This window comes from Ambystoma mexicanum, chromosome 7p (assembly GCF_040938575.1).
Source record: "Ambystoma mexicanum isolate Mex_15411 chromosome 7p, UKY_AmexF1_1, whole genome shotgun sequence".
In the NCBI taxonomy this organism is placed as follows: domain Eukaryota; kingdom Metazoa; phylum Chordata; class Amphibia; order Caudata; family Ambystomatidae; genus Ambystoma; species Ambystoma mexicanum.
Window position 1 is genome coordinate 669,424,581 of NC_090939.1, and position 22,775 is coordinate 669,447,355.

General features: G+C 44.6%; 1 protein-coding gene across 8 annotated transcripts in view; it reads left to right on the plus strand.

Annotated features, from left to right (window-relative positions):
* Positions 1 to 22,713, plus strand: part of NAXD (NAD(P)HX dehydratase) — a 454,387-nt gene extending 431,674 nt beyond the window's left edge. For all 8 annotated transcript variants that reach the window (XM_069636752.1, XM_069636749.1, XM_069636754.1 and 5 more), the window contains 5 exons: positions 3,889 to 3,939; positions 4,033 to 4,137; positions 4,764 to 4,884; positions 14,311 to 14,431; positions 22,358 to 22,713. In XM_069636752.1, coding sequence (XP_069492853.1) covers positions 3,889 to 3,939; positions 4,033 to 4,137; positions 4,764 to 4,884; positions 14,311 to 14,431; positions 22,358 to 22,508 — 549 coding nt within the window. In that variant the 3' untranslated portion in view covers positions 22,509 to 22,713. The remainder of the gene's footprint in view (positions 1 to 3,888; positions 3,940 to 4,032; positions 4,138 to 4,763; positions 4,885 to 14,310; positions 14,432 to 22,357) is intronic.
* The last annotated feature ends 62 nt before the right edge of the window (positions 22,714 to 22,775 follow it).

The following is a 22,775-nucleotide window of genomic DNA, read 5'->3' on the forward strand; positions in this document are numbered from 1 at the left end:
AGCTGGCTGACAAGCACACGAAGGAGACCGCATCCGATTGCTGACAGAGCTGGGATTCTCTGAACTATCCACAATTCTGCTTAACTCCATCGCACCACGCACTGTTCCTCGGCACCAGACTCAACACAGTGGCTTGCCTGGCATCGCCCTCAGAGGAGAGGCTTGCAGCCATTCAAGGGGAGGTGCAATGACTGTCGTCTGCAAAGACTTCCACGGTACGGGCCATAAAGTCTCTGCTGGGCATGATGTCATCCTGCATCTACCACGTCCATCTCTGCAGGTTGCATATGCAACCACTGCAGGAATTCTTGGATGCACGTTGGATGCAAGTGTCCAGAGGTTATGGGGACAGGATCCCTCTCAACGAGGAGTTCCGGCGGGTGATAGAGTGGTGGGGGGTGCGCTCCCACATCGCCCAGGGAACAGGATTTCAAACCCTGCCATGAGACTGTCACCATGGACGCCTCTCTGGAAGGCAGGGGGGCTCACACCGGACGTCTGCATGCCAGATGTCTGTGGCTTCCAGAGGAGAAGGAGCTGCACATTAACATCCTGTATCTACGGGCAGTGTTCTGGGCCCTCAAGTCTTTCCTACCGTCTCTGAAGGGCAAGGTGGTGAGGATCTTCACGGACAACACCACTGCCATGCTCTACATCAGGAAGCAAGGGGGCACTTGGTCTCCAGCGCTCTTCAAGGAAGCTCAATACCTGTGGCACTAGGCCATCAGACGGGGGATGTTCCTCGCCCCCCTCTACCTGGCAGACATCAAGAACACCATCGCAGATTCCCTCAGCTCCTGCCACAAGTGGGAACTTAGGATCAGGTGGACCGCCTGTTCGTCAAATGGGGCAGACCCGGGATCGATCTTTTCGCCCCGGCGTGGAACTCCAAATGCCAGATATTTTCCAGCAGATTTCATCAGCCGAGTAGCTTAGGGGACGGGTTTTCCTTCCCATTGGAAGGCATGTTTCTGTATGCCTTCCCCTGTTTCCTCTCCTGCTATGTATCAACAACACACTCGGTCATTGTCGATGCAAGATGATACTCCTCACCCCAGCGTGGCCGAGGCAGATATGGCATCCGGACCTACTCAGCCTGTCAGCGTCGCCTCCAGTCAAATTGCTGGTAATTTCAGATCTGTTTGCCAGAAAGGAAGGTGTAATCTTTCATCACGACCCAGGATCGCTGAACCTGAAGGCATGGCTCCTGCAGCCTTAGAGTTGGCAGGTTATGAGTTGCCGGCGAACTGCAAGGAAGTCCTCAACAAAGCCATGGCGTAGTCGACTCTAAAGTGCTACGACCATAAGTGGAAGCTATTTTTGCTACGTGGTGCCGGTCACAAGATTACCCCTCTGAGGGTCACGGCTCCACAGATCCTGCCATACTTGCTCTCCTTAGCAAGAGCTGGACTGGCTCACGCATCCATCAAGGTACACCTGGCGGCCATCTCCCGTTACACCAGGTCTCCGGGAAGATCTTCGCTGTGGTCCCACAGACTCGTCAAGGAGTTCCTCAAGGGGCTTTTCTGATCTTTCCCGCTGGTAAAGGCTACTGCCCCGCCATGGGAACTCGACTTGCTTCTAACAAGGCTCATGGGGGCACCTTTCGAACCTATGCATCGAGCCCCACTCAAGTTTCTCTCGTGGAAAACAGCTTTCCTTGTAGCATCACCTCTGCCAGACGTGTGAGTGAGATCCAGGCCCTATACTGCAAGCAACTATATCTGACGTTCCACGAATCGGAAGGCTGTACTGCGTACACTCCCCTCTTTACTGCTGAAGGTTCCATCGGAATTCCACCTCAACGAGCCTTTGGTTTTTGCCTGTTTTCTTCCCTAAACCTTCGTCGCCAGTGGAGAGGGCCTTGCATTCGCTGGACGTTGCTCATGCCTTGACGTGGCACGCACAGGGAGGTTTCGGAAAGACTTCTCAATTGTTTGTGAACTTTGGATCTGTGAATCATGGGAAAGACCTTGTCCAAGGCTTCCATCTCAAGATGGCTCTCCGGCTGCATCCTGCACTGTCATCGGCTGGCGAACTGGCCGCTGCCGGGCTGTTTGAGAGCCCACTCCACCAGAGCGATCGCTGTGATGGTGTTTGTTTCTGGTGTGCCCTTGCTCAACATCTGCAGGGCTTCTACGTGGAGGTCCACACATACCTTCACGAAGTTCTACTGCGTCAACAGGGATTCCAGGGAGGAGTCCAGAGTCGGCTAAGCAGTGCTAGGCAACCTGTTTGCTTGAGTTGAGTCTGTTCCAGGGGTAAGTGTTAATCGCATCTGTTGAGCTTTGCCACCCCCCGTGCTTGGGTAATGTGTACTGAAGTGTATTTGTTATTCATGAGTATGTGAATCCATGCTAGACCCCATGCTGGAGAAGGTTTAAGTTACTTACCTGTAACTATTGCTCTCCAGCATGGATTCACATGCGAACCCCCCCACTCCGATCCCTCTGCGGCTGTTCTTGGTCATACTGCCACTTTATGTGCTTACCAAATCGGAAGATTGCTGCCAAAGGTAGGGCTTAGGGAGAGGACTGTCATTGGATGGGGGCAGTATGACCCAGAGGACAGTGATTGATTCCCAGCCTGACGACGGGGAATATTCATGAGCATGTGAATCCATGCCAGACCCATGCTGGAGAACACTAGTTAAAGGAGTAACTTAAACTTTCCTTAACAGTGTACCTAATCAGCAAAAACTGTATAAGAGTCCCGTTCTCTTCTTGGATAGGCAAAAGCAGGTGTAATCTGGATATTTTCTTGCTAATTTGTTAATGTTTGTGTTCCAGCAGCAGCTGGGTGCCACCGATTATTTATAGGTCTTACATAGTTTATTCTGTTATTTTAATCCGATCTGCTAATTTGTGAGTGAACAGAGTTTGGCCTCTCCTACAAGATAGACCTCTACTTCATTAGAGACCTTAAATATTCATCCTATTTCCCTCCTTTCCACTGATGAATATGAAGGTCTTGTTTCTGAAAAGTTAGTCTTCTGAAATCTGAACATTTCTGACTAGGAGTAGGTTTAGTGAATGAAAACGCAATATGGAGCAGTCTCTGTCGGTGATGCAATTGTTTAACTTGTAGAGGGCTTACGAAATCTGGTGTTTCCTGTTCAGATCAAGTGCCCTGAATCCATATTTTTGACAGAATGCATGCTTATCCCACTGATCACAAGGCAGAAAATGAAACGATACAGAGGCATGAGTGTCTACTAGAGACATATGTAAAGCAGTTAGGTGGGTGGCCGCTCGTTTTCAGAGAAATAAACCTTTTAGAAAATCCCTGTGAAGTTTCGTCTTCTTTTGCGAAGGTGGTTCATGGAACTCTTGAATCTTGGTCATTCATTTCTTGTCTTTTGTTCTCATTACTTCCAATCTTTGAAACCTGACACAATAAAATGGAAAGGAGGGAGAGCATGGCCGGGTGAGAATTAAAGATATGTTCTGGATGACTTAGGTACTCCAAGTACTCTTCTTCCTCCTGATATTCTCTCCGGAATATGCTAGTTTTCATCGTATTTGTATTTGATGTAATAACCTTTTAGAATTGAGAGCTTGAGGTTTGTGGTATATGAATGGGGGAATAGCTGGTGCAAGGAAGGGCAAACCGTATGGGTCCTTTCAAAACGCAAAGTCACTGCCAGTTTCTTTGTTAATGAACCGACATTTTTATGGCCTGGCTACTAAAACCCTGGTTCACAGCATATTGGTGATGTCCATCAAGATTGTAGTTAATTTTTGTCTTATTGCAAACCTTTCACCAATCTACTAGTTTGGTGGCGAAGCTATAGTGCGAACCTACTAAATGTGGAATTGCCAGCTTTGTATTCACCTGGTTTACTTTACTTCAGTCAGGCCATTAAAAAATTATTGTTCTTATTTGTAGGCCATTATTGAAAAATCGAAGACAAGGGGCATCCCTATTGTAATTGATGCAGTAAGTATTGCGCATGTGCCTTTGAAACATTTTATGTTTATCTGATGCTGTTTTCTTAATTTCTTAATTGCACCATTTGCCTCTCTTCTACAGGATGGACTGTGGCTCATTGCCCAAGAACCTTCCATCATTCAAGGTTACCAACGAGCAATTCTTACTCCTAATTTTATGGAGTTTAGTAGACTGTATGATGCTCTGGTGAGTCAAGTTTAATCTACGTTTTTGTCCCACAGAAGCAAATCTCTCCAAACATGTACCGTTCTCTACACTTTGACTTTTTGACTGGTTTATATGACTGTACTGGGAAAAGAGCAGAAGGGGATGAGATTACAAATACCTTCTTTGTAATGTGGCCCCCAACTAAACTCTTGGCTGTAATCTCCAATCAGGGATTGCAAAATCATTAATTGTAAAAGATTGCGGATAAACCAAAAGAGAATTCTGTTCCTACAGTACATCTAGAGCAGTCTCTACACTCAGATAAGTAACCTGCCCATTGTTCAAGAAATCCTTCAAGTCCGTGCAAATTGGGACCATCCTCAAAAGCACATGAACTAATCTGACCTTTTTCAGTCAAGCCTGACCTTTACAGGCTGTATCTGCATTCCTTCCCTGCAGCCATCCTCTCTTGGCAACAGGAATGCTTTCAACAAAACACAAACGTATGCATTGCTTGTTGCGTCCAGGGTGATATAGTCCAAAAATAGGGTGATATAGTCCAAAATATAGTCAGTGTATGATGATCTATGCTTACTTGCTCCCTGTCAAGATAAACTGTTGTCTTTGTTCTTGGTGGTGAAATGTTTAATACTTTCTTGTTTTAGCTTCAAGACCCAGTAGATAGTAATGACAACCAGGGGTGTGTTCTAAGGCTAAGCCAGTCTATGGGTAATGTGACCATTGTTCAGAAAGGAGAGCGGGACTTCATTTCCGATGGTGAAACGGGTAAGTGCTTCCATTTCCTATGTGTTGTGACCTTTCATGAAAAACATGTTGCTTTTCTGGACAGTCAATTTGTACCACCCAGCTGCAAGGGCAATCTGTTTGAAGCTGGGAAATTGTTGCATATAAGCCGATGGTTTAATTTCCTGCTTAGTTCCATTTGAATGTATTTGTTCCTCTTTTGCAATTAACTACTTGCAGGCTATTAAGGTAAATGCTTACTATGCTGTGTCTAGCATCTTAAGTGCCTTATTTCTAGAATGCCTTATTTTTAGAATACATTTTTCTAAAATGCAAATCCATCTAAGAAAGTTCCTCTGCCCCCTCCATTACATGCATTCATGTTAGCAGTTTCCTCTACCCAATTGTTTTACTAGAGTTGTGAAGGATCTAACATAATCGGGTTCCCACTGTCAATCGTTGAGAGGAAATCTACATAAACCTTTAAAGTCAAGTCTGTCAATAATAATGTCCTGTTTTTATGCAGCACTACTGGATTCTTTCTGTTTGTAAGTGCTGAAATCGGGACGTCATTTGGGGTTGGGGTCACCAGGGCTACCAACTGGTACACCTGGAACTTCTCTTGCTGCCCCTGGCATTGCTTTTGCTATCCCTAGCTCAGATGTCACAGGAGCAATGCTGTAAAACAAAAGTAAGGCTCTGATTAGAGGTGTGTACTTTTGGGAGTTGCCCTTCTTGACCATCCCCATGCTTTTATGAAGCCTGCCAATGACTACTGAGGGATTTGGGGAGGGGCAAGGGGACCAGCTGTCATTGTGTTCATGATGCAGTGAACACGGGAAAGGGGAGCCACCAGATGGAAAAAGTAGAAGTCGGGGAAAACAGAAGATGCACAGGTTTGTTGTTGGCGCTGAGGCAGTTTCAGGAGATGAGTTGCCACCAACATTGGAGCAAGGTCAGGAGCTGCAGCTGTGGCACGGCGAATGGCCATGTAGTGTAGGTGGCGGTTGGATTGAATGTGTGTGTCAGAGAATGAAATGTTAGTTGTGGTGAATACCACACTACATTAACTGACATTGAACAACATTGCAGAGATCCTTGAAGCTATTTTTAGCAAATGATTGCAGGAACTGGAAATGGAAGGCTGCACATATGCATGTGGCAAATATACCATGCATATGAGGCGTTAGCTGCCTTTTCTTGGGCATTTGACAATGTCTTGATATATTGTGTCAGCATCTTGAAATGCGAGGCTCCACTTTACATGTGGTGGTGGTTCTATCATGCATGTACAGCATTAACAGCATTAGAAGGCATAACTGGGGTATTTTAGACTATCGTTGGCACGTAGTTATGGAAACTGGACATGTAATGTTGCTGCTTACATGTGGGGACTATAACATGAATGTGAGCCATTGACTGGCATTTGTACTAGGGCATATGAGCGTCCCTTGGCATATGACGATAGCAGCTGATCATGTGAGACCGAACATGACATATTTACTATACCATGCGATTGAAGCATTGACTCCCACTGGACGCATTACTGGGGCATTTGAGGCTGTGCTAGTCATACGATGGTACCAACAGGAAAAGTGAGCCTGCACTTAACATGTGTAATGTAATGGTCATTTGTATCGCGCCTGTCACCACTGCTATAGTCCCAACGCGCACTGTAAGTTGAACGCCTTCAGGGTATCGGAAATTCATTGGAGGAGTTTATAATGCGTGTGTGCATTTTAGCCAATACGAAGGTTGGGGTGGCCAAGTCCCTGTTGGTCACCCATGTCAAGCTGGCATGTGGGTGGGTGCTGAGAGGTGGTCTGGAGAGTATGCAAGAGCAGAAGAGTCATTATGTGTGCAGCTAGACCGAATTTTATCATGTGGGATAGCTGCATTCTTATGGCAGAAGTGTTGTGCAAAGTGTCTTAGAGTAGTGCATGATAGCAAATGAATCCTCAGCTAGTTTCCATAAGTATGGAGTGTGATCCATACTTATGTGTCCTGGCTGGTTTCTTAGTTGCATAGATGCAGCTGAATTTGGAAGAGGGCGAGTTCAAAGTGCAGGTGGATGTTACACATTGGCTATATGAAATGACTCTAAAATTCAGCCAGATTTAATACATTGGCTATACTCTACAATTCACCTTTAGTGACTATACCATGCAAATGAGGCACTAGCTGGCTCTGGGTGCCATTTCTGGGGCGTTAGAAGCTATATTTGACAAATGATGGCAGTAACTGGGCATATAAGGCTGCACCTTACATATGGTGACTAAACCATGCAAATGAAACGCTGAGAGATGTAATTTCTGAGACTTGTGAGCCTGCACTTGGCATATGTTGATGCAATTTTGCCTTTCAAGCAGTACCGTGCATAGCCTAACAATACCTGCCCATTGTAGGACATTTCTGTCTTATAAAGACAGTGACCATGGCCTAGGTTTTGCTGGGTATACGCCTGTCGCAGTATAATCCACTCAAGGCCTATCAAGGAAGAAGTAAAAATTGGGTTAATAACTAAAGTAGTACTTTTGTCATCTTTGATAATTATTAGTTTCGTGATCATTCTCAAGCATTCTAACTTTTTTTCACATCAGAGACATCAGTACTTATGATATCTTCAGGGTCATATAGCATGTGACATTTCTGGTGCGGTCATGTGATGGCACTTCCTGTGATGACATGACGCAACTGATGTCATCCCCACAACCCCTAGCATTTTGGACACCGAAGAAGAGATTCAAGTGGTGCTCCAACTGTGGAGCGAAAATGTCCATAATGGACCCGCATCAAATCTGTTTGTGGTGCCTAGGAGTGGACCATAGAGTTGATGACTCCTGTCAGTCAATGTAGGGGAATGCCTTGCGAGAGAGAAGGGGAAACTTGTGGCAGGTAGGACCACTTCAAAATCCCCTTCTGTTACCCCCTAAAAATGTAGGTCTTCGGATGACACTAGGGATGTCTCCTCAGAGAAAAAGCGCTCCAAACACCAAAAGCGCTCGAGGTCTAGGACTCGACACACATCCTCCTCCCATAAAAAACATAGATCGCCGTCATTTTCATCCTCCTCTTCTGACAGAAGTCACATTCTCGAGTAAGTCGGCATCTCCAGCTGACTGGGAACGTTTTTGCGTGAGAAGGCTGGAGGTCTTTCAAAAGGCAGCTCCGAGTGCCCCTACGAAAGAGCCTAAGAAAACATCTAAATCCACCACGACTGGCAGGACGCCTGTTGAGTCCATTTCATGTACGCCAGTGAGCCCGGGAGGGAAGTCTCCTCGACCTGTGTTGAAGGAGTCTTCTTCGAAACACAGGCATAAGTCAAAATCTTCCTCCTCGGCTGCTAATAAGGTACACATACCTGAGCCCTTGAAGCCCCTGTCGAAGCATCTATCGAAGTCTGTGAGACAGCCAATGCCATAGACGCTGCTATTGTCTTCAGCGCCTTCGAAGATTTCTAAGCCTGTGGTCGAGGTTTCAAAGCCTTTTAAGCCTATAGCCAAATCTGATTCTATTTTTTTTATTTTTTTTCCCAGAACCATGCGATCAATTCTGAAGAGGAGGATCAGGATGTGCCTCTTGGCTATCAATACGGTACACCTAATGTACCTGAAGAACTCGTTTGTGAAGAATCCATAATGAAGAATCAGCTTGAGACTTTACAGGATGCAAGTTGCTTAGACACTTCGCCTCAACTGACTTTCCCAACTCAGAAGTGTCAGGTCATTCTGACCCTTCTTACATGGCAGTGATGAGTAAAGTCACAGAGTATCTGGGTTGGTTAAAACCAATAACCATAATAGAAAAGGATGTTCTCACCGACATCCTTGACAGTGGACACCTAAGGGAGGCAGTATTGCCGTTTCATACAGCTTTGAGAACAAGAGTATTAGAGAACTGGCTTAGGCCAGACTCTACACCTTCAGTGAATAAGAATTTCCCAAAGAAATATAGAGCTGCCTCAATAGAATTCTTAACCAGGCACCCTAAACCAGAAAGTCTGGTAGTGCAGGCAGCAACAAAGAAAAAAGTTCAAGGTATGAACTCTCCCGTCCCCTGCACACTTAGATGCTGAAAAACAGCTGAAGGTTTTAATAACAATTGGGATAACCATTTCGAAGGTACAAAGTGTCACTGAACCAAAGTGGTTTAAAGCATTCAAATAAATTCCACAGAACTTCAGCACAAAGATTTGTGTAGAGGCCAAAACAAATCCAATCAAGCTCGATGCGTTTCGAGCAGCTTTCGTGGATTTGGATTTCCGCTGCACGGAACGATTGGATAACCGGCGAGGCACCTCGCTGTGCAGGTATAACTTAATTTTATTGTTCCCTTAAAAGTTACTCCAGACTCCGGTCGCCACTGTGGTTTTCACATCAGGCAGTCGCTACGAGAGGGCTGTGTGCCCACCTATCCAGGCACTTCAATTTTTTTCCCATCCCTTCAGGTTTACACACATCAGCGTTTGGCCCACTCCTTTGGTGGATCCTCACAGCTGTATGAAATAGTCGCACGGAAAAGTGGATGGATTTAGCCTTTTACATTGGAATTTGAAACTCTCCTGAGGATAGGGTAAGTGGACTTTGCCCTTTAACCCTTGCACAAAATAATTCTATTAGAATCACGAGATATAACATTTAGTGTTTTATGCACTTTCAACAGACTTGACAGTGTTTGTTGACCCTGCAAGCAGCAGTAGAGGAAGGCCAGGTAGGCTTTTAACCTGTAGTCACATTTGTATTTGTATTTTATTGATATTTATATAGCCCTTTTAACCAAAGCTCTTCACAAAAAGAACAAACAGTACAGTCAATTGTGTTTACGCTTAGCCAATAGGAATCGGACAGACTGTAGTAGGTAAGATTTTAGGGAAGAGCTTAACAGTGAGTAAGAGGTGATGGATCGGAGGGATAATGGAAGAAGGTTCCAATGTAGAGGGGCCAACAGCTGAAAAGATTGAAAACGAGATTGTGCACAGGGGGCACGTGGAACAGTGAGTAGAAGGAGTCCAGCAAAACAAAGAGAACGAGACGGAGAGTAAAATGAAATGAGAGAGGCAAGATAATCAGGAGCAAGACCATATAAAAGATTTAAATACTAGACAAAAGAAATAGAATTTCGACTGAGAATGAAAGGAAAGCCATCCAAGGGAGTTAAGAGAAGAAGAGATAGTCACATCTTCTACACCTAGATGCATGGGTGTTAGTGCACACTTTGTGTGTTTATAGTATACTTTTAACATGTTCCCTTTGTGGAACCACCATAGACACACTGGTGGTTGGTTCATGAACCTACCACTGAGGATACTTAACGGCTTATTTCTTGCTTGTCTTGGGTTTATCACGTGGTCTATTGACGAATAGTATGAAACATTGGGTATCCTTTCTGATTTGTAATCAGTTGTTAAGGCTTTGGATTCACGGTATGTATTGCTCTCGAAGAAGGGGTTGTCGCCCCAAAATGCATCGAGCTTGATTGGATTTGTTTTTACCTCTACACAAATCTTCGTGCTGAAGTTCTGTTGGATTTATTTGAATGTATTAAACCACTTTGGTTCAGTGACACTTTGTACCTTTGAAATTGTTATCCTAATTGTTATTAAAACCTTCAGCTGTTTTTCAGCATTTAAGTTTGTAGGGGATGGGAGAGTTCATACCTTGAACTTCTTTTTCTTCAATGTTTGTATTTTGACCTCGTGTCAGGGTCATTATTCCTCCCCTGCACCTAAACCTATTTAAACCTATACAATCTGTATGGTATATAGTGGTGTGCACCAACAGGTTATTTTACAGTGCAGCTAGCAACCTCGTCCTCAAAGGGCACAACCTATCCATCCATCCATCCATCCATCCAGATAGGGACGATAAAAGAATTGATGCCTTGGGGGAAAAGTGTTATCATAACGGTAGTACGGCCCTTAAATCAATAAATGCTACATGTGCCTTGGCCAAGTACACCCACACCTTGTTGGGTGGCATTGCCTTAGCAGTGGAACACATTCCTGAGGGTGAAGAGAAAGAAAGCTTTTTGAATCTGGTACAAGATGGCAAGGATGCCATGTGCCAGTCGCTACAATCCAGGTTAGACTCGACAGATTCTGTCAGCAGGGCGATGGCAGCCAGTACAGAAGCCAGAAGATTTGCATGGCTTAGAATGTCAGGTTTTGCACCCGACATTCAGGCTCGCTTGATGGACATGCCTTTTGATGGTTGTCCGCTCTTTGGATCAAAAGCTGTTGAGAGCTTACAAAAGCGACAAGCTTCTAAAGCTTCTGCGAAATCACTGGGAGTGGCAATTCATCAACCACTCCAGAATCAAGGGTCTTCCCAGGGATGGAGAGGACTGCCTTTTTGTTTTCCGCTCATCCATCACTAGGGGAAGAGGCCAATATTCACAGAGGGCTCAAGGGAGAGCTCCCTGTGGTACCAGAGGCTGCGGAGGTAAAACCTCCCTCTCAGCCTTTGCTGCTTTGCCTTCAGCTGCAGCAGCAACTTCAAATCCACTCTGAATCCTTTACCCACAAGACTGTGGTGGGAGGCAGGCTGTCTTTGCATCTGGAGAGTTGGCGGGACATAACCTCAGATGCTGGGGGCACTGCAGACAGTGGCCCAAGGCTACTGCCTTCCATTTTTGACAAGGTCCCCAGATTGTCCCCTGACAGGCCACTCTGTGTCAGATCCAGATCCACTCCTCTTACATGAGATCTTCACCCTTTTGGAGAAAGGTGTGATAGTTAGTATCTGCAGCAGAGAGGTATCGGGGTTGGTACTCTCCCTATTTTCTAATCCCAAAGAAGGATGGAGGAGTGCGACCCATCTTGGACGCTTGAACAAGTTCCTCAGGAAGGCCAGTTTCCAAATGGTAACCCTTTCGCAGATCCTTCAGGCACTTTGACTCCAGGATTGGTTTATGTCATTGGACCTTCAGGATGCTTACTTTCATGTGCCCATTCATCAAAAACATAGAAAGTACCTGAGGTTTGTAGTTGATGGTTCTCATCAGTTTCGGGTTGTGCCATTTGGGCTCACCTCTGGCCAGAGGGACTTTGCCAAGCTTTTGGCTGTGGTGGCAGAAAGTCTGAGGGAAGTGATTCACATCTACCCTTACCTGGACAATTCGCTGATTAGGGCGTGTTCTCCCGAGCATGCTCAGTCACCTCTGTTGGACTTGCCACTTCCTCCACGAGCTAGGTTTCTCTCTGAACTTCAAGATGTCCCACTTGACACCACCACAGAAGCTTCAGTTTATTGGTGCGGTCCTGGATTCATCCTTGGGGGGGGGGGGGGGGGGGGGGGGAGGTGAGGGGGGGTGAGGGAGATGGTCCAAAAATGGCACAGTGCCCAACATCTTCCGTCCTCCGACTTCCTAAAATTGCTCGGCCTCATGGCATCCTGCATTTTTCTGGTGCCAGAAGCCCGTCTGAGAATGAGATCCCTTCAGTGGGATCTCGGTGGTCTCAATTCTCTGGCAGAATGACAGACCTTCTTCGGGTCCCTAACAAGGTTGTCCAGGATCTCCTGTGGTGGGCCTGCAGAGAGAATATAATAAGAGAAGAACCCTTTTGGCAACCATTGCCGGAGATGACAATTGGCACAATTCCTAAAATGTTTGAAGAAAGGGGGGCTTGAATGACCCTTGGTAAACTTCCTTACCACAAGTTATGGAGTTCACTCCTCCTTGTCTCCAAGACATTGTTTTGCACTTTCATTCTCGTGCAGACAACAAATACAATTAAAGCAAGTAGCCTCTGCTCTCAAATCACTTGCAGATTCCCATAGCATAGGGCTATTGTGAACCAAAATGCCCTAAAGATGGTTGACCAGCTCATATTTTACTAACATGTGGACTCTAGCCTTAGTACAATGGATCAATCCAGGCTTTGCTCCGCTTCCCTCCGGACTACATAAATCCTCTGTAGGCCAAGGACAGAACTTTACTGGCCTCTACCCAGTTTTGCAACTATGTAAGAAAGGAATGAATTTGAGCAGCCCCCCCCACACCCCTGCAGCCTCCCATGGAGCTTCAAATCATGGGATGTATGACATTCAACTGCTTGTGACATTTTACTGCATTTGCTTGGGGGCAGGGGAATGTACACCCCATGCCCTGCTTTTACTGTCTGGCTGTATACCAGTGATTTTGTGTCAATGGCTTTGCAATTTAATATAATATGAACTTATTGGCCTAACACAAAATTAAAGTGTCTCCTGCTAAATGTTGTGTGGTGCCACTGAGAGTCTTGGCACAAATGGACATGCAAAGTTCTTTGGCATTCCTGGGGAGCTCCCTGGTGCCTATGAGGCTGCAGAGATTTCCATTTTACCCCTTTATGACTTGTGCTAGGTTATTGAATGTGTGATTGTTATTAAATAAAGCTTAACGGGGACCCACAAACAATGCAGCAAACAAGACACAGCAGATCAGGACTTGACGCATATAGAAATGGAAAAACAGATTATTTCACGTAACGCTGCTCTTTTACACTGTGCTATCCTGGCCATCATGTTGTGCACTCTGCCCTTTTTATCCCACACCTGGCAATCATTGGCAGTGGTGCATGTATCTGGAAAGTGGTGCCAGTAGCTTGGCAGGTGATGGCAATCCTTGGCACTGGGGTTTGTTCTTGGGCAGTTCGAGGGAATCATTGGGAAGGGGGCAAGTACCTAAGCAGTTGGCAGGAATCCTTCAAAATTGGGGAGGTGGGGGCCTGGTATTTTGGTGGCAATAGGGTCAGTACCTGATTATTTCTTGGCAATCTCTGCCACAAGAGTGGCTATCTGGGAATTTAATGGCAATCCTTAGCAATAAGGAAAAGTGAGTACTTAGACCTTTGTTGGTCACCTCTTCAGTGTGCCCGGTATTTGATACCTAGGTACTTGCCCTATTGCCACAGCTAGCGTTTGTGATGTGGACTCCTGCCTCTGGGTCAAGTATCTCAGTGTTCTAGCATTTCTTAGTTGTGAGGTAGTACCTGATTAGCTAGAAGCGATATGCGTGTCTGGTCATTTGATGGCATTCTTAAGAAAGGATTATTTATTCTCTCTGTATTTGATTGTAATCCTCTGCATTGATTTGGCATTATGTTGTAATCCCTGGCAGTGGTTAGTACTTTGGTATGTGTCATAGCAACCCTAGGTAGTGTTGTCAATTCCTAACATTTTATGTTGGGGTACCATTCCTTTCATGGGCATGCATAGTCAATGTTGTAAGTAGGAACTGTTTTAATGTAATATTTTTGTAGTAACTGGCATTTGATAACTATATTCAGCATATGATTTCTCAGCTGATATTTGATGGCAGTGCTCGACAGGAAAGAAAACCATTTCTCAAAACAAAAGCCAGAACTGTTGGCTTTGCTAATGCCTGGTACAATAGGCTTTTAACTGTTCCTGTTTGCATTACGGTCTGTTTATATCAATTTTTGCTGTTTATGATTAGGTTTTAATCACATGTTTTTCTATGTTTTAGTACTTGTTTGCAGTCATGAAGGAAGCAGTCGAAGGTGCGGTGGACAAGGAGATCTCCTTTCAGGTTCACTCGGGGTTCTAGCACATTGGGCATTCATTGCTGGACCAGAAAAAACAAATGGGTATGACAATATATGATCACAAATTAATCTGTATTTTGTAAAGAAAGGACGACACCAAAAAAGCTGATATGTTTCGAGACATTGTATGGATACATCAAGGCATGGATTCACAAAGTCAAAATAAAGTACAGGTTTCCCACCAAACTCTGGAAACTACAATGTCCAGATCATATTTATTCACTGTAAATGTTTTTTAAATAGCCTTAGTAGCTTCTGCAATGTAAGTATCCAGTACAGCTTTATTTCAAAATAAAGGATTTTCTAAAAGCACTCATAAAAAGACATACATTTGCTCAATATTAGCCCATTAAAATCAACACACAAGTACAATTATGAAAAGTATCAGTATAAACATGCCTGAGAATATGACAAAATTAGTTTAAGGAATGTTTCCTAAAGCTTCTCTTCTTCAAGGTGATCGCAGAAAAGACAACAGTCCATGCCACCAGAGGAGTGCCAACTGACAATAAATCTATCATAGCGGGTCTGCATTGTGTAAAAGATCAGGAATAGTGGAATTAAGATGTTTTGTTGAATATTCACAAACTGGGCAAAAGAATAAGCAATGCATCAAATTCGCAATCTGAACAGGACAAAAAAACAGTTACCGTTGCTTGTTGGTAGGGTACGCCATTTAGACGTAATCGGTCTCGAAGGGAGTAAGCAAAGCCAAATTTCGAGGGGGATTGGGTCCTCCGACGTATTCCATATCTATGACAGTAATCACCACAGCTGTGCTGCTTCGGAAAATCTTTCGGCCTCTGCATCCGGCGTCGATGGCATCGATACGCTGTCCTCAAAGGCCTCCGTCGAGCCGACGTCACCGGATGTTATAAATAGGACGCACGACGCCCATAGCCTCAGTTCCGTTTTTCCACAAACGTGTTCGCTTCTGAGATCTCTGCGCGCCTCGACTCTTGTTCTTTCGGTTCCTCGAACCTGTTCGTTTGTGAATATCTATGATGTCCTCGTCTTCTTCTACCACGCGGCCGGGTTTTAAGAAGTGCCGTGAATGCGGGTCCAACATGTCGTTGACGGATTCGCACGTCGCTTGCCTCTGGTGTCTCGGTGGGGACCACAACACGGATGACTGTGTGGACTGCCAGACTTGCGGGAGCGTAAGAAGAAGCTTTCTGTAGGTAAGGTGGCCAAGCCCCGGAAGTCGAAGTCCACCGGCCTTTCTACTGACGATTCTAGGGGCGAGACTCTGCATCGTTGTCGTCGGTCCGGGGGGGTCTCAGTGCCGGAGTAGGTCCCGCAATTCCTCTGCCTCTTCGAGGAACTCACGGAAGCGCCGTCACCGGTCGCCTTCCCCGTCGGGTTGCTTGTCCCAACAAGCATTCCACTCCTGCCGAACGGGATTCCTTTCGGCAGGAGATGATGGCGATTTTTCAGTCGCAGGGTTCCGGTCAACCCGCGCCATCAAAAGACGCCGGCCGTGACCGTGCTAGAGACACCACTCGCACGCCTTCGGGCTCAAGTGGTCGTCGCGATCACTGTGCGCCTTCGATGTCCCGGTCGGATAAGGTTGGTCGCTCTAGACAGGCCCGTTCCAGGTCCCGGTCCTCGATGCCCTCGAGGCTGTCAGAGCCTGTGAAGTCTTTGAAGAAGACATTGATGCCTGCGGCGCCGAGGTCGTCGAGGAACTCTCTCGAGGCTCCACCTCCGAGGAAGCCGTCGATGCCATCGGCACCCAGGCTGTCGAAGGACATGCTCGGGGCTCTGCCCTCGAGGACTGTGTCGAAGCTGTCGGCGCCACACTCGACGCCAATTCCATCGACGCCTTTCGAGGCTGTTTTGTCAGAGCTACCCCGTGGCACGGTGGAACCCCGTAGAAAGGCTCTGGCCAAGGCTAAAAATGTCTGTCCCTTTTTCTGTGCCCTCAATTCCAGCCTCTGGATTGTATTTCTGAGGTGGATGAAGGGTCTGTGGAAGGTATGGTTCCTGAGGAGATTTTGTCTGGGCATAGCCAGATTGAAGACCTGCGGCAGTCATTGCACGACCCAGTGGTCTGGACACCTCTCTGGAGGTGGAGTTCTGTAGGCCTGAGCCTGGCACCCATGCCGTGTCCTCGTACTGGCGCCTTATGTCGAGGGTAACGGAATACTTGGGGTGGTCTGCGCCACCAATGGATTTTCTACAGGATGACCTGACAGATATCCTCGACCAAGGTCCACCAACTGACCCGGTACTGCCATTCCATATGGCCTGGCAAAGAAGGGTGGCAGCGGCTTGGACTGCCCCGGAGAGTCTCCCGGCAGTAAGCAAGTCTTTGCCGTGAAAATACCGTCCAGCCAGTAGCGACCCCTGCTACTTGACCACGCACCCAACTCCAGAGAGTTTGGTGGTGCAGGCGGCTACGGCCCCAGCAAAGCAGGCGTCGTACCCTACCATCCCTCCTGATAGGAATGACAAGCGTTTTGATCGCTGGGCGAAGAAAGTGTTTTCTTCAGGGGGTATGGCTTTGCAGGCAGCCAACTCTGTGTGTGCCTTGTCACCCTTCACGCACACTCTGTGGAACTGTATTTCGTTAGCGGCTGATCAGCCAGTCCATGGCGGCGAGCACCGTAATACGCAGGTTTGCGTGGTTGCGATAGTCGGGGTTTGCTCCTGATGTGCGAGCCCGGCTCCTCAACATGCCCTTTGATGGTGAACATCTTTTTGGCAGCAAGGCTGACGAGAGCCTTGAGAGGTTGCAGACCTCCAAAGCTGCAGTGAAGTCGTTGAGCGCTGCAGTTCGCCAACCTCCGCTTTTTCGTCCTAGGGGACAGCAATGGAGGGGAGGTTCCTTTCGATATTACTCCTCCTTTAGTAGATCGAGAGGAGCTGCAAGTCAAAGGGGCCACCGTAGGAGTGCCAGAGGTGGAAAACAGGGTGCCTCTTTACCCTCAGGCAATGCCACAGCCTCTTCACCTCAGTCATGAGGCCTTGTGCCATGGTTCGCCGGTTGGGGGAAGGCTGGCGCAGCATCTTGTAGAATGGCGTGCCATTACTTCAGATGTGTGGGTTCTGGAAATCGTAGCTACGGTCTTCCTTTCCGGCAGCGGCCTCACGACAATCCACCAGGGAATCTCTTTGAAGAGTCCGCATCCGCTCCTTGCGCAGGAAATTCAGTCCCTGCTGGAGAAAGGCACCATAGAACTGGTACCTGTAGCGCAGAGGAACAAGGGATGGTATTTAAACATATTTATGCAAATCAGTCACATACCAGCTTACATAACGATTTGTCTTTCTTCTATACAGAAACAAAAACATGTTCAAAATACGAAAGAACACGTTACTCTCTTACCTGGTAATGTTCTTTCGATGATTTGAAGAAACTAGCCAACACTATATTCATGAATATGTCATGCTCGGGAAGGACTACATCTGTATATAAATCTGAAAGCAATCCTATATACTATATAATAAAAAGCCAGATGTATTTTTTTCGGAACGCCGTCCTGCCTGCTTTGCGTGTTATCACCATTAGAGGGAGATGTTGCCTTACACATACAACAATAAGAATTCAAGTTCATCTTCCAGGCAAACAAAATGTGTATTTCAACAATAATAACATACAATTAGCTTCCAAAAAGACCCAAGACAGGGATATCACTTTAACAACATTCAAGTTGCATAAACCAAGAAAATATATACGTTTAAAAAAAAACATATAAACAAATTCATTTGATTAAGAACTATTTCTCTAACAAAAAATATTACTTTTTTCTTTTCAATGTACTTATGTATTATGTAATTATTCATTGTAATATTTCTTTGTATTATATCAATATTTTTGATGTACCTTGTAAACTCGATTTAACTTCAATTTACTTTATTTTATGATCTCATGTGTACTTCGAATCATGCTGCACGTGAATTGTATTACTCCGACATCCCTCAGCATTACATATTTCAGTCTAAAACCTGTAAGTGGAATCCAAGACAATACGGAGCAGATGCAACAATTGGCCGCATATCCTATGTTGAACTTTAAACAGATTCTGTGAGATTTTGTTTGAGGTTACTACTCCTCTATGTAAAAGGAGCAAGATCCTTAACGCACTTTTTCCCATTGCCATAAATTATGTTAAAATACACCACATGATATATTTACACCCTGAAAATGTCTTCCTTTATGCACATTAGCCTGTGTACACAGCTCCCTCTAGCGGCGATGACCGGTAAAGCGTGCAGTACGGCTTCGGACAAACATACATCTGGCCTTTTATTATATAGCATGATCTGATTAGATGCTTGTGTATAGGGACCTTATTAGATGGGTCCCTTCTTATTCCATTGTAGAAAACTGTAGCTTCATTAGTATTAGGAAAAAAAACACTTAGCACTCAGATTACCACTTTAAAAATAAGGTGATAGCATGATAATTACGAAACAATGCTGGAATAATTATAAAGTCAACTATCTCATTCCAATTTGTAGCTAAAATACAGAAGTAATAGTCAAGCTCACTTGGTGGCCCTTAGAGGTATGGGTACCCTGTCTACCAGATAAGAGACGAATGTTAGCGGAGCCCAGGCCCCACTCATTCAGCCAGGAATAAACTTTCAAGCTGTCGGCACACATCATTGAAACAAGCAGCTCTGGCAAAGTAATATTGTGAATGCCATCTTCATTTTTTTCAAGAAAGATGAGCCAGTGGACCATTACCTGTTTTAATATTACAACTCCCACCATTGGGTGGTGGTGAGTCTAGATGCCCATAAGGGCTAAGACCGTATATAGTGGCACCTTGTTTAGTAGATTTGTTTTTGCACTAGACGGGATTGCCCAGTCACCACTCGTATTTTCAGTGGTAATGAAACCACTGACATGCTTAGACAGGAAGGCATTTACACGGGTGGCATTACAAATAACTAATCAGTCACATATCTCTTTATATGCAGACCCTATGTTGCTGTGTGTGAAATACCCAATCACATCATTCACAGAGATGGTGGATCAAGTGGCTACGTTTAGGATGTCGGAATGGCGCAAACCCGTTGAAATCAGTCCTAGCGCATGTGTCCCAGGAGCTGATCCTGTAATTCCATTGGGGCTACCACACAAAGTACACAGGGAACTGTTTCTAATTTGGGGCTGCCGGGTTCACTCGGGGCTCAAACCATGATGAAGCCATGTATACAAACATGCCAATCTCTATTCAAATGTAGGTCTTTTCGCTTAACATGTGAGGCTTAAATTGCAGAAGCTAAATCCGGGATCCGTTCATTTTTTTTTAATGCACTTTTTTTAAATGCAATTATCTCAAACATTTCGTCAAACATTTTTTTTAATGTATTTTATTTAATACATTTTTTGGGGGGGTTTGTAAGTTAAAAAAAAAAGTATTTAAAAAAACGGGTTGGAATCCCCCCCATTTAAAAAAAAAAAAAAAAAAAAAAACTATAAACCGCTAAATCCATCCGTTATGCTTCACAAAATACACACCACACCCCTTAAATGTAGAGCGAGATTTCAGGTGATAAAGATTGCCAATCCTATTTCTCCCCTCGCTATAGTATATTCATTAGAAAGATATCCTGCCATTAACTCTTTCGTAATAAATACTTTAAAATGAGTTGGCAGCTATATCACAGAATGCTTCAGTGCCTCTTTGTTTGCTCTAGAGCTCTTTTGTGCAAGTGGTCTGTTTTTTTTTCATTATAGCCTTGCGCATGTCCTGTAGAAATGTGCAGATATATTGCCTGCACAATCATTTGTATTCTGATTCAGACTATCGTCTATTAGAAACCTAGATCCGAACAGCAGTGAATGCCCACATTACATTGACCACAGCACTACGAGGTTCTATCAAATGGCAGTCGTCTACATATAACATAAGATACAAATGAAAACAAATTATAAAAAAATGGTTCATCTCCTAAAAACCACCCTTTTTATTTCATCATTCTCAAGTTAAAAAAATGTCTTTGCTTAAGCAAATCCACATTGTGTACAATTCCCGGTATCCCTACAAAATATCCCCACCAAAAATATTGCCATACATATGGCCGTTTGTCTCGCTATAGGCGATATTTTTGGGGAGGATATTTTGCGGGAGCGGGGGGTGTCCCCCGCACATTTTAAAATAATGCGGGGGTGTCCCCCGCAGGGTCCATTGGTCAATATTGCCTCAAAAATATGGGGATATGTTTGTATCGCAATATTTTTGCGGGGATATTAACACATGAAACCCAATTCCCTACCTTAAATTCTGCCACGAAAATCTAGTCTCCACCCGCAACCTGCGGGCGCTTACTTTGCCAAAGGGTTTTATATACCTATGCTACGTCTGAGGAAGGCAGTCACTCATTTGTAAAATAGCCTGATTGGAAAGCTAATCTGTGCTTATGGACCGATTGTCTAGTTAACTAACCTGTTTGTAAATATTTTCAAGCCAGGGCTAGATACTTTTTCGTGCTCCTTGTAACTCTGTAAACAATTGAATATAGAGACTCTATAAATAAAATGACAGCCATGTTTTCACTTGGAAAGATTGATTGGTTCTTGATCCTGTTGAATGCAATGCATACTTTTTTTAACTCCAAGGTAATGAAGAGAAACAAATATGCAGGAGCAGGTGTCAAAGGCAATACTTCGGTTACAGGCGCAAGTAGTTTGCTTTGGATTGAGAGCTGTTCAAATCGCAGCTATATTATACAGTTTGGGGCCCCTTTCAAAATTATAATACTTTCAGTTGCATATTTGGAAGTATGCTAAATATTCCCCTGCAGGTGTATTTTAGCATCTTGCACATTTGAATTTGCAACCTACATATATGATGCTGAATAAACAAATAATGCAGCTGGTTAGATCATCTTCATAATACCAATTTGCAGTTAAGCTGTTTTCCTTTGAAATCCATAGATGCAACCAAATCGTGACATGAAGCTTGGTTTTTGTCATTCTGCAAATCTAGCTTTTCAGGGGCCTCATTGCATGATAATACATCCATCCTTGTGGGTGATATTTATTCTCAACAGGAAGGCTTTTTGGCTATCCTGCAGTGCTAATCAGTAGGCAGAGGGGTTGCAAAAAGTAATCTCCACTAGCGCATGCAGGGAAATAGGCTGAGCGAACAGTTTTCAGTCGGCAGTGTCACTTCTACCAAGTGTTCCACTGAAGTACTAGCTCAGAATTAAGTTGGTGGGCACAGATTATCAACCCTCTTTATCCATTCCATGAAGAGCCTCTTCGCACACACATTTTGGTGGGTGGTGCAAGGGCTGTAGCTCAGGTTGACACCCGTACCCCTGCTGGCTGTGGCTAGTAATGGCAGAGCACCACCAACCAATGAACAGAGACTTGATTGATGCAGGTTCAATATGAGTGTTTTTCCCTCCCACTGGCTATACTGTACTGTCATTTCTAGTGCCAGCGGTGCAACGAGTCAGGCCTCATTTTCATCATATATGGCACCATACAATTGTATCCCAAACTGCTAAGCAGGCTTGAGCAGAGGTCTACACCACCAGAAAATCATGAATGCTGAGCCCTCCACTGTAACCAGCAGTCTCCACTGAACCAAGCGGTTGTAGTGGCCTAAGTTCTCACCATGAGAGAAACTCTGTGGATGTGTACTTTATAGATTAGAGGTCAATATTAGATGTAAAAATGTTGTATTCACTCTAATAAGGCATTCTTATAGCACAAGACTGTTACCCAAATCGACTAACATCACCCTGTCCCTAACGCATGTGTTTATTTATTGTTGAAAACAGATTGTGAAAACTTTGAAAGGCTGGCTGACTTGTAATCGCATATTTGTGGACTGAATATTTAATGATTGATCAAATGCCAGTATTAGTTGAATTGTGCCATTTCCATTATTTCATCCAATTGTAAATATCGCTATGGTTTATTACTCTCGGGGAGTGGAGTTTTGAGAAGATCAGATGCAAGTCTTTTTAGTCACAATTTTGTTTTCCCTTTTACTTTTAGGCTAAACCCCTTCCTTGTGGCTGCATTTGGTGCTTGCTCTCTTACCAGGCAATGCAACAACCAAGCGTTTCAAGAACATGGACGTTCGATGATCACGACTGACATGATTGCAGAAGTTGGAAGTGCTTTCCATAAACTCTTTGAAACCTAACAGTATTGTCAGTAGAATATGTAGTGTCGATGCACAATTTGAAGTGCTCTAGCAGCACATGTGAAATAGAATTATATTGATCTTTCAGTGTAGAGGAAATACGTAATGTAGATATTTTTTTAAAGTTTGGAATATAAAATGTTTTGGTTGGAGCAAAAAGATGAGTTGAAAATTTGGAATAATGTATTAAATTAATCTGAAAGTCGTGGTTTCCATATTTATTTAAGCAGTGTTTTTTAATTGATGCATTCTTTGTATTCAGCGAAC